Genomic DNA, 13766 nt, shown 5'->3' with positions numbered 1-13766 from the left:
GTTTCCAAAGTGCTGTAGCTATGTGAAAGGTACGGTCTTCTTGTTGATGACACACATTACAGAACATCTGGTTTTGCTTTGTTCAGACAAATGGAGCTTTACCTCATCCAGATAAAGATTTGATTCTACCACTCACTTCCAAGATTGATTTACTGATGATAAGCCTTGTGTAAAGCCCACTACCTTGAAACTGCTTAAACATTAAAACTTTCTCACCAATTGTATCTGAACCTCATTTAAGCTTAGCTTAAACTATAGCAACCAAACGTTTAGCATTACAAATACAAACCTTCCTATCCTTTCCCTAACGTTTTTGTAAACTTGGGTTAGCTTTGGTTCAAGATACTTCAACAATCGGTGTAACAGCTCTGATGCCTTCCATTCTTGCTGTGCCAAGCCACCTTGAAGAACGTAAAGTCGACTGGAACAAAAAGAAAAGAAGCAATGTGAATAACCAAATAGCTGAACATTATTAGTTATCATAATTTAAAATGCAACTTGTGCAAACAGTGGCTATGTGATTGTGGGTTCTGTGTCAGCGTACCAAGCTAATTTGGGAAATCTGCCATTACTGACCAATAAAAATATTTCTGTAAATTAACTGACAAGGTCAGAGTTTCATATGTTTATACAGATCTAATACATAAAGAGAAATATTTAAATCCATTCTGATCTTATTGATACAGGTTTTCAATAATTATTGGCAAACACATTATAATGGAGCCTCAAATCACAAACAAACGTTAGTGTGGGGAGAAAGTTAAATCTCTACCTGAACATGCTTTTAACCTGGTCTCCCACTCCTCAACAGTCCCAGAAGGATGCCAGGAAAGCTGCACCAGGAATATGCTTCTAGACATGCTACTGGGAGCATTAAGCAACATCTTGTACTTGTTGCTATTCCCATGGCCTATATTGTGCAAAATTACACATAGTAGGAATGCTTTTGCTGAACAAATGCAATTTTATCTCTCCACAAAGAAACCGCTTTCCATGTATAGAAGACAATTCCCTGCACCCCAGCAAATCTGAAAGGGTGTGGATGGTTGGAATAAGTTTCTAACCATATCCAGAGTGGGAAAGTGTTGATTTTCTGTTTTGTGAATGCCCACTAATGTACAAGTACAAATTTACAAGGCTAAGCATGTCTTGGAACGGTCACTTGTGCAGCTTTCTAGGCACTTGTGGCAAAGGAATCCACACAAGTAATCACTTTATGCCTTTGTGAATTCATAGATGCCTACAGGGAGTATTTGCAGCCATAAACCTGTGACTAGGGCCTTTTATGTTAATTGTTAACTACTAGGTTAATGAAACATTTTTATTAGGGACAACAGTAACACCTTTTCGCAATTCTATCATTGCATACGGACAGCACTGTGAAATTGTTAGTCAGAAGTATGGCTTGGTAGGTTGAACGCTCCCTACTTTAACAAGCAGTGAGCGAGCACAAAGTCAAATTTCAGCAAGGTCAACTCAGCTTTCCACGCTTCCAAGATTGGTAGATTCAGTTCCAAAAATGATTTAATGGAAACAACTACTATTTACAGTGCTCAGAAATTGCAGAAGCATGAAGGGCAATAACAAAAAAATATTTTTTGAAGGCTCAGATCACCTCATGTAGATGAACAAGTTACTTACCTTCGGTAATGCCTTATATGGTAGAGCCATATCCTAGTTGCAGTTTCCCTACCTTAGAATTTCCCCCAGGTGTCAGTTTGGATCCAGAGATTTTTCTATAGCAGTACCCCTGGTGCTGGTTGGCTCTGCGTCCGTCGTCATGCATGCTGGTATGACGTTGCAGGACCCAAATAGGCGCCACCCTGGCCCGCTGATGTCAGTATCTTTTCACAACTTTCCATGACAGAATTGCAGAGCCATGAAGAACACTGACCATCGGTGCTTCAGAATTGAGGCCCTGAAAGGGAAGTCCCTGTGCATAGAAAGCAGTGTGAAAAGTGGGGAGTATGAGAAGGTCGGTGAGGAATCTACAACTAGAATATGCTTCTACCAGATAATTCGTTACTGAAGGTAAGTAACTTGATCATCTGATAGAGGCTTCTAGTTGCAGATTCCTTACCTTAGAATAGATACCCAAGCAATATCCTCCCCAGAGGTGGGTCTGCAAATCAAGATCATACTAGGAAGTCCTGCAGGACGAACAGGCAAAGTACCTGTCCCTACAGATCTCACTGTCCAGGCAGGTGTGTTTTGTGAATGTGTGCGTTGATGCCCACGTTGCTGCCAGACAGATGTCAAGGACTGGAACTTCACGTGCTACAACAGTGGTTGCGGCTGTTGCTCTGGTAGAGTGAGTAAGCAAACCCTCTGGGAGTTGCTTTTTAGCCAATGGAGAGAACGACCCATCTAGACATGGTTCTCTCCTGCACTGCCCGACCTTTCTTTTCACCCAAGTAATCCATGAAGTGTTAACCATCCACCCGGAACTCCTCAGTACGATCAAGGTAGAACATTAATACTCTTTTTGGGTTCAGGCGGTGAAGTCTTTCCTCTTCCTCAGAGGGTGTCAAAAGACATGTCTGTGCACCATGCCGCAGTTTTTTTTCCCCCCATGGACAGGCATATGCTATTTTGGTGGAAGGGTGCCAGGCAGCCAAGATAACTTTACGGACTTCAGGAGGAAGGTCAAAAGCTGTTGTGGAATCGCATTTTCCTGGGACCCATTTTGGGCCTGTTGGGCCCTGTGATACCCAATGACAAGTAGCCTGTTTCTATTGAACAACTTATAACCAACATGAACTGTGCTTACTGATATATTTTGATGTTGCGTGGAACGCATAATGTTGCACGGTTTGCTATTAGAACAGCCACAATGAAATATCATTGCATGCTAGCTGAAGCAATCTTCCTTCTGGAAAGTATCCTCCTGTGTAGGTGTTATTCTCAGTTCTGTCACAAGATGTATCACGCGATAATAGACACGCAGGACATATTATGTAAGTTCCTTGTCTATGCTTTTTCTCCATGTATGGTGCGTTATGAAAAATTAACGGTAACACCTTTAGCAATATTAATGAAATGACCATACGTCAATGTCAAGAACCAATGTGCCGTTGCAGATTGTGTGTGTTGGTGGAGGAGAAAATGGCAAGGTCGACATGGCATCCCCCTCAGGATGCCATGCACACTAAATACTGCCTGTGGCATAGGTAAGTCACCCCTCTAGCAGCCCTTAAAGCCCTAAGGCAGGGAGCACTATAGCACAGGTGAGGGCATAGCTGCATGATAAATATGCCTCTACAGTGGCTAAGTCTATTCTTAGACACTGTAAGTACAGTGTGGCCATATTAAGTATATAGGCCTTCATTATGAACATGGCGGTCCGTTCCGCTCCGCCGGCAGTAGAAACCGCCAACAGAGGAGCGGGCAGGACCGCCAAATAATGAAGCAAACGAAACACACGCATCCCACGAACCACCCACCGCCAGGAAAGGAGTCCCGCCCAACCTGCCCTTCAAATTATGAACCACCATTCCGTCGCCAGTTCCGGGGCAAAAACCACCGCCACACAAAGCCAGGCGGAAAAGAAACAAATAGAAGTAAACACTCACCGGAGTTCCACAAAACGTGCAGCGGCAGCCATTGACAGAGAGCTGCTGATCATGCCAGCCTTGCTCCTTGCCATATATCTACACGACCGAGACCGCCGACGAAGATGACAACGGTAAGTAACGCAACCTACGCCACAAGGGAGGAAAGGGCAAAGTTACATACCCACCCACACTGCAACGCCCCCCCAACCCTTCCCAGCAGCACAAGTCAGATACTCACACCAAGAGGGACGTACCCGACCAAAGGCCACTGCAACTTGGCTATAGTACATACAATAGTCCCACACCCACAAATAATTAAAACAAATACCAGGGTGGACCTGCGTGCAGCCCAAACAGAGGCCACACCGAAACTTTAATATGTAGCTCAGTGAGCAAAACAGTGCCAACAGGGCCAATGGCCAGTCCATAAAAAGTATTTTCTCCTTGGCCACAACTGCCCACACACCTGATTCCCACAAGTGCTGGGTACTACACTGAATGGGGCACCATATGGGGATCCAGGCACCTCACGGAAGGGCGGCAGGGGGGGATTTCCGACGGGGGTGGGACTTAGACTTGCATGAGGAGGTTGAGGGGGTGGGGGCTGTTTGGCTCGGGTGGAGCAGGATGCCTTAGGCTCTGAGCCGGCCTTCTTCTTCACCGGAGAAGGGGCACGGGAATGGGAAGGCTGGACCGGGGTGGGCTGTGATATGGAAGGAGCGGAAAGGGCAAGGAGGTGGGCACATTTTGGGACAAGACGGGGTGGGCCAGTGGGTTCGAACAGGTCAGTACGGGAGAGGAAATGTTTTTTGGGAGCAATTGGGGTGGGCGTGGATGAGGGAGTGGAGGCAGACGGAGTTGATGTATGGGGTGTAGGTGTGCGTGTAGTGGGTGCAGGTGACTGCTCAGTATGCTGTGGTGTGGTGGATGTCTGATGGGTGGGTGTCTTGGTGCGTTTGAGTGTTTTGGGAGGTGGGGCGGGGGACACAGTGGGAGAAGACAGACAGCTAGTGTGGATGTATGTTGGGTGGGTGTCTGCAAGTCTGGTGAGTGTGCTGCATGTGTCAACTACAGGGAGATGGTGAGTGCAGGTGTGGTGTATGGGATGCATGTATGGCGGTCTGCTATTGTGGTGAGTGCAGGAAGAGGCGCAGTAACAGTGAGTGAGGGTGCAGTGCATGAGGGTGTGCATGGAGAGGGGACAGACAGTGAGGCGGAAGAGGCAGGCACACTGGGGGAAGTGGACGTTGTTGTGTGTGCAGGTGTCTGTTGGCTGTGTGAATGCTTGCGGTGGGAGGTATGGTGCTTGTGTTTGGAAGTGTGCTTCTTGTGTGTTGATGTGCCTGTAAGCGGGTCTGATTGTGTGCTTTGGACAGGTGAAGGGAGTGGGGTGCTGGAAAGGGTAGAGGAGGTTGAAGGGGGGGATGGAATGGCCAGAGAAACCAGCTGCCATCCAAGAGGAGGCCAGAGCCTGAAAAGATCTCTGTAGGGCAGACACGGCACCGTAAATGCCATCCAGATAAGCATTGGTCTGCTGCACCTTAGAAGCCAGACCCTGGATGGCATTAACAATGGTTGTCTGCCCTACAGAGGTGGTTCTCAGGAGGTCAATAGCCTCCTCTGTGAGGGCAGCAGTGCTGACTGGGGCAGGGGAGGAGGTGCCTGGAGCGAAGGAGACGCCCATCTTTCTGGGTGGGCGGGCACGGGCAACTCGATGGGGAGCAGAAGGGAGGGCGCTGATGGTATGGGTGGTGGTGCTAGATCTCACGGTAGTGGTTTGTCCACTAGGGTTTGCCACCGCCGGAGGACCCCATCGGAGGAGGTCTCAGAGTCACTACCTCCTGTGGTAGTAGCCTCCCCTGTGGAAGTCCCCTCACCCTCCCACCCACTGGTCCCCTGGGCGTCCGTTGTCTCTGCCTTGGAGGATCTGTGGGCCACTGCCTCCCCACTTGCCGGTGCCTCAGCTCCCTCGCCTGACGTTGATGCTGTACCAGACAAACACAAGAGAACAGGGATGGGGAGACAAAACAGGAGAGACACTTGTATGTAGCTGACTGCTGATACACTATGGCCAGACATACACCTACCCAGCAGACACACCCAACAGGCAGCACCGTGCACTATGCCCATGGCCATGGCCCTAACTACTGAGCAGTATACTGACCTACACCCATATCCTGAAATTGTACTGGAGCTGAGGTAGGTGAAACCTGAAAGGGACACCCCTACACCTTTTGGGGAGCAGACAGTAGCTGGACACCAGTCAAATTCCCTGCTCTAAGCACCATGAGCCCTATCGCGCACACACACTCATCCTCCCAGGCTGAAGTATGGGCTGTGAGTACTCACCCCCTTGTGACTGCTGGGCAGCCTTCAAGCACCCATCCAGGTCGGGGTACGCCAAAGCCAGGATCCTTCACATGAGGGGGGTCAGTGCCCGACTGGCACCCCTTCCACGTTGGGAGGACTTCCCCAGCTGGGCCTCAGTGATCTTCCGCGCACAGCCCGCAGGTCCTCCCACCTCTTTTGACAGTGGGTGTACTGCCAGTTGTAGACCCCCAGGGTCCGTACCTCCTTGGCGATGGCATGCCAATGTGCCCTCTTCTGGTGGGCACTGACCTAGTAGGGTGACACAGAAATGGAACACAGAGGTCAGGCACCTTCACAATGGCAACAGCTGGCAGATTGTCAGACATACGACAGACAGTACTCCCAGACATGCATGACAGTGGCACGCAGCATTCCATGCACCAAGGTCCATCCTGGCTCAAAGGAGCACTCATCTGTGCAATCCACTCCATCCATCACTCACACAGTGCCCCCCAAACCTGGACTCACCTTTACCTCTGGCCGGCCGTAGAGTCTGCCGTACAGGGGCAGGACCGCTTCCACAAGTTTCTCCAGTTCTTCCTGGGTGAAAGCCGGGGCCCTTTCCCATGCACCACGTGGAACATCCATAGCCAGAGGCAGGCCACAGCAGTACACAGAGTGGAGTAACTGTCCGCACAAGATCAGGGAGTCAAGTGATCAAACGACGACGAACGTGCGGACGTTCCGCGGCGGTATGCACCGTCACCGCTGATCATGATACACCAGGATTTCCCATTGGCATGTTAGCCAACGAGGGTGCGAACAGTGGTCAACACCGCTGTACGCTGTGACGTCAACCGATAGCGGTATTAGGTCACTTCCACAACGAAGGGGCAGAACTACAGTGGGCAATTTGCCATCACCTACGCATCTTGAAATTCATAATACTCCCAATGCTGGGCCTTCTAGCCATATGAAGCACCTAGGCCTCTATCGATTGAGTATATAATAACACATGATTTACTCTGTTCCCCCCCTAGTGATGTACATGTACATCTGCCAGGTTGCAGTTATTGTACAGACACTACTATGAAGAATGCACTGCATGTAGCAAATCTGCCAGCGTATGTGTGCACATCACTCCTTTTTCTTACCCCTCATAGGTACCGACCCTTGTGGCGAGGAAGGGCACCATCAGTGTACTGACCACTTGTGGATATGGGGACCATGGTGGAGCGTCAGATCATAATCACTTACAGACTCACACGTGCAACTCTTCAGGACCTATGTGCATTACTGGATCCTGCACGGACTACCGGAAATCGTAATCAGCATGCCATTCCAACTGAGGTGCAGGTGCTCTCCGCACTCCATTTCCTGGCCACAGGCTCATTTCAAGTGACAGTGGGCATGGGTGCTGGTTTCTCACAGCCAATGTTCAGCCAGGTACTGACAAGATTTCTGAATGTATTTGTACAACATCTGCAATCCTATGTGTGATTCCCCCAAAGTGCTGACCTCCCTGCCATCAAGTCTGACTTCTATGCTTTTGCAAACATTCCCCATGTCATAGGTGCCATCGATGGCACCCACATAGCTATCATCCCCCCAAGAGTGAGTGAATAGGTGTACAGAAAACAGGAAGAACTTTCACTCCATGAACATGCAATTGGTATGTACTGCAGACCAGTACATTTCCCATGTGAATGCCATGTTTCCGGGTTCTGTCCAGGATTCATTTGTTTTGAGGAACAGTAGTGTGCCACAGAAGATGGAACAACTAAAAGAGGACAGAGGGTGGATCATAGGTAAGTTTGCCTGTCACTAACTGACACATTGCAGAAAAACTGCCTGCCTAACTAAGGACATTCCACTGAAGACTCTGTATTGACCATTTCTCTAGGTGATGCTGGCTATCCAAACTTGCGTTGGCTCCTGACACCAGTGAGGAATCCCAGGACGGATGCAGAGAGGAAATACAATGAGGCCCATGGACGTACTAGGAGGGTGATAGAGTGTACTATAGGTCTCCTGAAGGCTAGATTCCGGTGCCTACATATCTCTGGGGGTTCCCTGGCCTATGGGCCTGATAAGGTGTGTAGAATAGTGGTGGCCTGCTGTATGCTGCACAACGTGGCTGTGAGACATTCAATCCCCCTTTTGGAGGTGGAGGGTGCTATAGGTCCTGATCAGTTACCTCAGAGAGGTGAGGAGAGTGATGGTAAGGATGAGGAAGGGGAAGATGTCAATTCCAGGAACCAACTGATACAACTCTACTTCCAATGACTGTGTGGGACTTAAGCCTGTAATTGTGGTTAGTGACTGATACTTTAAGTGTGCCATGTCATATATGGCGGATTGGTCATGATAGGCGAGACATGGACCTCTTCAGTATGGTACTGACAGACAAAATATGCATTACCTCCTTGCATAATTTGAAACACACCTTATCACCACCAAGCACAAATTGAAAATACAGTTGTTCCCTGCCAGTTGCATCCATACCCCACTTTGTTCAACACTGAAGACAGGGGACAGTGTTACAGGTGAGAAATGTTGTTTATTGGTCGAGTACAGTGAATTGTGCTATGTACAGTGATGGAAGTCGTAATGGTTGGGTGTCATCAAAACCGACTTGGGGGCAGCCCTGTTGGATGTCATAGGTGGGTCCTATTTGTAGTATAGTACTTTATTTAGCCCTCAGCTAAGTGTAGTTGGTGAATGGGTGGGATGGTTGCTTTGCAGTAGTAGCAGTGTCAATTGTTGGATTGGGGCTTGTTCTTAGCTGGGTTTCCAGTGCCAAATCTTGGCCTAACACTACGTTTGGGTGCCTGCTGTGGAGCTTCTTGAGGTGGCATGGTTGACCCTTGTGATTCCTGGGAGGGTATTTCCTGTGCTGGTTCTGCTGGTTGGGTCATCTGTTGCTGGTTGTCCAGGGTTGTTGTGGGGGCCTCTTGTCCGGTGTGGGTGTCTGACTGCTGACCAACTGCAGCAGTGCTCCAGCAATGGTGGCCATTGTGGCATTGTGTTCTTTCCACTGCTCTATGGCCTGTTGGTGTTGTTCCAGCTGCATCCTCTGACTTTGCTCCAAGGTGGATACAATCTGTGCCAACCTGTCTTGGGTATGTTGGTAGGCCCCCAATACCTCTGCAATGACGTCCTGGACTGCTGCATCCATCCGGTGCCCTACCCCCTGACCCACTGGGGCACTTGACCTTGGCCTGGCCCCCTGTGCCTGTGTCCCCTGCGCAGGTCTTTATGTGCCACTTGTACTGGGGCCCTCGCCTTCCTGCATGTTGGGAGTGGGAGACTGTGGCCTCTCTAGCTGCGTTCCACCTGACTGTGCCCTGGGTCCACTGGTGTGGGTACGCCTCCCCTGGCCTGCTGGTCTTGACTGGGTGTTAGGGGTGACAGTGTTTTCCTGGGTGGGGCTGCTGCATGGTGAGCATCCAGGGATGTGTGAGGGGTCTGCCTGTTCATCAGTGCCCAGGGGTCCTTCACAAAGGTCCTGTGATGTGCCTCTGTCTCCCTGGAGTGCTGTGGCACTCCTTGTCCCCTCCATTAGGGTTGCATGGGTGGTGGTGCCTGTTGGGGGACATAGACATGTCTGTTACATATGCATGAGGGTTTGAGGTGTACTGAACTGTGCAATTTTGTGCTGGTGTGCCTTTCAGGGGCCTTACAGGGTGCCTTTGTGATGTGGTCATTGCATTTAGTGGCAGTGGTGGGGTTACATTGTGGTAGGGGTTGTTATTCCATTGTGGGTTTGTGCAGGGTTGGGTGGCTGTGCACAGCGGGAGTGATGTGGGCCTGGTAGTGAGTTGTGGGTGATGCATGGTGGTGGATGTGGTGGGTAATGGCTGGGTGGGGTGTGGGTCTGGGTGGGGTGTGGGTCTAGGTGGGTGTGGGTAAGGTGGGGTGGGGTGGTGCATGCATTACAGGTAAGGTGTATATGGGGTAATTGTAGATGACTTACCCGAGTCCATTCCTCCAGTGAGTCCCTCTAGGTGCAGGATGGCGAGTACCTGCTACTCCCAGTCGGTGTAGTCGGGTGGTGTTGGTGGCGGTCCTCCCCCAGTCTTCTGCACTGTGATGTGGTGCCTGGATGCCATGGCCCTGACCTTCCCCCGCAGGTCGTTCCATCTCTTGCGGATGTCGTTCCTGGTGCGTGGATGGTGTCCCACTGCATTCACCCTGTTGACAATGGTCTGCCACATCACCATTTTCCGCGCAATGGGTGTGTGCTGCACCTCGGACCCGAATATTTGTGGCGTTCTCTGTCTGGCTCTGGTGCTCTCCGTCTTCTGGTCCTGGTTTCGTTGCAAGGGTTTGTGGGGTGTGTCTGGGAATGTTTTATGGTGTTCTGGATGTGTGTCAGGTGTGTGGGTGCTAGGCCTAGCCAATGTGTGCAGTGGTTGCTGTTGGGCCCACTTGCCGCCCGTGGCGGTCGCAGCCGCCAATGGTCGTCCGGCCTCCACTGTCCGCCGAGGTGATTTGTGCATCATTATTTGGAGGACGGGATGTGGGTGTGCTTGGCGGTGGTGGGGCGGGGCGGGGTGGGGTGGGCCGGGATTCCCGCGGAGAGGGTCCTCGCGGGGAGTGGTGGTCTGGGAATTTTTGGCAGGGTTTGGTTTTTCTATCACTATATGGCGGGATTCCATTCGCCAGCGGGATTCTATTCACCGCCCCCGCGGCAGACTGCGGTCTTTCCCGCCATGTTCATAATGACCACCATAGTCTGGAAGTTTGTCAAAATGAACTCCACAGTTCCATAATGGCTACACTGAACACTGGGAAGTTTGGTATCAAACGTCTCAGAATAATAAACCCACACTGATGCAATTGCTGGATTCATTAAAAAATGCACACAGAAGGCATCTTAGAGATGCCCCCTGTATTTTTACCCAATCTTTCCGTGCAGGACTGACTGGTCTAAGCCAGCCTGCCACTGAGATGAGTTTCTGACCCCCTGGGGTGAGAGCTTATGTGCTCTCTGGGGCCAGAAACAAAGCCTGCACTGGGTGGAGGTGCTTCACACCTCCCCCTTCAGGAACTGTAACACCTAGCAGTGAGCTTCGTGTTACAATGCCCCAGGGCACTCCAGCTAGTGGAGATGCCCCCACCCCAGACACAACCACCACTTTTGGCGGCAAATCTGGAGAAGTTAATGAGGAAAATAAGGAGGTGTCACCCTCCAGTCAGGACAGCCCCTAAGGTGTCCTGAGCTGAGGTGACCCCTGCCTTAGGAAATCCTCCATCTTGTTTTGGAGGATTCCCCCTAATAGAATTAGGGATGTGCCTCCCTCCCCAAAGGGAGGAGGCACAAAGAGGGTGTAGCCACCCTCAAGGACAGTAGCCATTGGCTACTGTCCTGCAGATCTAAACACACCCCTAAATTGAGTATTTAGGGGCGACCCTGAACCCAGGAAACTAGATTCCTGATGACCTACAACAAGAAGATTTACTGCTGACCTGAAAGCCCCGCGGAGATGACGGAGACAACAACTGACTTGGCCCCAGCCCTACCGGCCTGTCTCCAGACTCAAAGAACCTGTGCAGCGATGCATCCAGCCGGACCAGGAACCTCTGGGGACTCAGAGTACTGCCCTGCAACCAAAGGACCAAGAAATTCCTGTGGACAGCGACTCTGTCCAAGAAACAACCATCTTTAAAGGGACTCCAGCCTCACTCCGGAGGCGTGAGTCCCCAACACTCTGCACCCGATGCCCCCGGCTCGTGTCCAGAAGAACCAACACTGCAGAGAGGACCCCCCCCTGAGGCATCTCCAATGATGTGGACACCCAGAGACGACCTCCCTGCACCCCCACAGCGACGCCTGCAGAGAGAATCCAAAGGCTCCCCCTGACCGGGACTGTCCAGTAACAAAGGAACCTGACGCCTGGAAGCAGCACTGCACCCGCAGCCCCCAGGCCCGAGACAAACCAACTACCAGTGCAGGAGTGACCAACAGACAGCCCTCATCCCTGCCCAGTCAGTGGCTGGCCCGATAAGCCCCCCTGTGCCCTGCCTGCATCACCAGAGTGACCCCCGGGTCTCTCCATTGATTCCTATCTACAACCTGACACCTACTTCACACACTGCACCCAGCCGCCCCTGTGCCGCGGAGGGTGTATTTTGCGTGACTGTTTGTGACATCCCTACCAGTGCTCTACAAAACCCCCCTGGTCTGCTCCCAGAGGACGCGGGTACTTACGTGCTAGTTGTTTTCACCACCACTGAGCATTAAGTTCCCCCCCTTTGTATCCACAGTAGGGGGAGAAGGCATGCCAGCATTAGGGAAGGTGTCTGACCCGCTGGTGTCACCCAAATCCTGAACCCAGTCCAATTCAGGGTCAAGCTGGTATTCTAAAGGGTCCAGCATCCCCTCTATACTATCCTCATATTTATAGCCATAGCCATATGGGTTGGGATCAAACGTGGAGAGCCCATGGAAAAGTGAACTGGTGTCGAGCGATGCTGTTCCGGCTCCGAGTCGTTGGGAATAAGTATAGGGTCTAAGTCGAATGAGGCCCAACAAGCGTCGGGAGTGTCCGCCTCTGACCCAACGCCGGGGAAGGTCGCATTGGCAAGACTGGCGGCAGGACGGATCTGGAAGTGGATCCTGAGGTGCCCTCCGGGAGTAAGGGCTGAAGCAGTCGACTTGGAACCTGAGGGGGCCCTCAACGACTCCCCTGGGCCTGAAGGCGCCGAGCGTGGGTCTGTCTGCCCAAATATGAGGCGCATAGCCTCATAAAATTCCTTAAGTTGGGCAAGGTTGGCACCGTCTCCTGGAAAGTCAGGGAGGAATGGAGCAGACTCAGATGGAGGCTTCGAAGACGGAGGCCTAGAGCGTCGAAGCTCTTCCCGCATCGCATTGTGCGAGCGACGGGGCGAAGTCGAAGAACGTTAGGTCTGTTTCCACTTCTTCTTACCCGAATGTCCAGATGACTTGGATGACAAAGAGTGGTTGTAGGAAAATGCCACTGTTGGCATGGTCATCCCTCCCACGTCCCCCACCAGCCCCCTCCCCCTCCCCCTCCCACCCACTTTTTGCCTGGTGTTGAAGCCAGCTTTGATTGGAAGTGTGCTGGGACCCTGCTAACCAGGCCCCAGCACCAGTGTTCTTTCCCTAAAACTGTATCTTTGTTTCCACAATTGGCACAGCCCTGGCACATCGTTAAGTCCCTTGAAAAAAGGTACCCCTGGTACCAAGCGCCCTGTGGCAGGGAAGGTCTCTAAGGGCTGCTGCATGTATTATGCCATAATGGGGACCCCTCGCTCAGCACATTCACACTGCCCCCCAGCTTGTGTGTGCTGGTGGGGAGAAAAAGACTAAGTCAACATGGCACTCCCTTCAGAGTGCCATGCCCACAACCCACTGCCTGTAGCATAGGTAAGTCACCCCTCTAGCAGGCCTTACAGCCCTAAGGCAGGGTGCACTATACCACAGGTGAGGGCATAGCTGCATGCGCACTATGCCCCTTACAGTGTCTAAGCCAATTCTTAGACATTGTAAGTGCAGGGTAGCCATACTGAGTATAGGGTCTGGGAGGTTGTCAAAAACGAACTCCACAGTTCCATAATGGCTACACTGAATACTGAGAAGTTTGGTACCAAACTTCACAGCACAATAAACCCACACTGATGCCAGTCTGGGATTTATTGAAAAATGCACACAGAGGGCATCTTAGAGATGCCTCCTACATGCCAGCCCAATTGCTAGTGCTTGGCTGACCGGTCTCTGCTAGCCTGCCACTTCCAGACACGTTTCTGGCCATTTGGGGGTGAGTGCCTTTGTGCACTCTGTGACCAGGAACAAAGGCTGTCCTGTGTAAAGGTGCTTCACACCTCCCCTTGCAGGAACTATAACACCTGGCGGAGGGCCTCAAAGGCTCAAGCCTA

The 13766-nt window shown here is 51.3% G+C and overlaps 1 protein-coding gene across 1 annotated transcript in view; it reads right to left on the bottom strand.

Annotated features, from left to right (window-relative positions):
- Positions 1 to 13766, bottom strand: part of PSME4 (proteasome activator subunit 4) — a 1396200-nt gene that overhangs the window by 268189 nt on the left and 1114245 nt on the right. Inside the window, exon 39 of the mRNA XM_069234194.1 lies at positions 290 to 421. Coding sequence (XP_069090295.1) covers positions 290 to 421 — 132 coding nt within the window. The remainder of the gene's footprint in view (positions 1 to 289; positions 422 to 13766) is intronic.

This window comes from Pleurodeles waltl, chromosome 5 (assembly GCF_031143425.1).
Source record: "Pleurodeles waltl isolate 20211129_DDA chromosome 5, aPleWal1.hap1.20221129, whole genome shotgun sequence".
Classification (NCBI taxonomy): domain Eukaryota; kingdom Metazoa; phylum Chordata; class Amphibia; order Caudata; family Salamandridae; genus Pleurodeles; species Pleurodeles waltl.
This window is presented reverse-complemented; position numbering and strand designations above follow the sequence as displayed.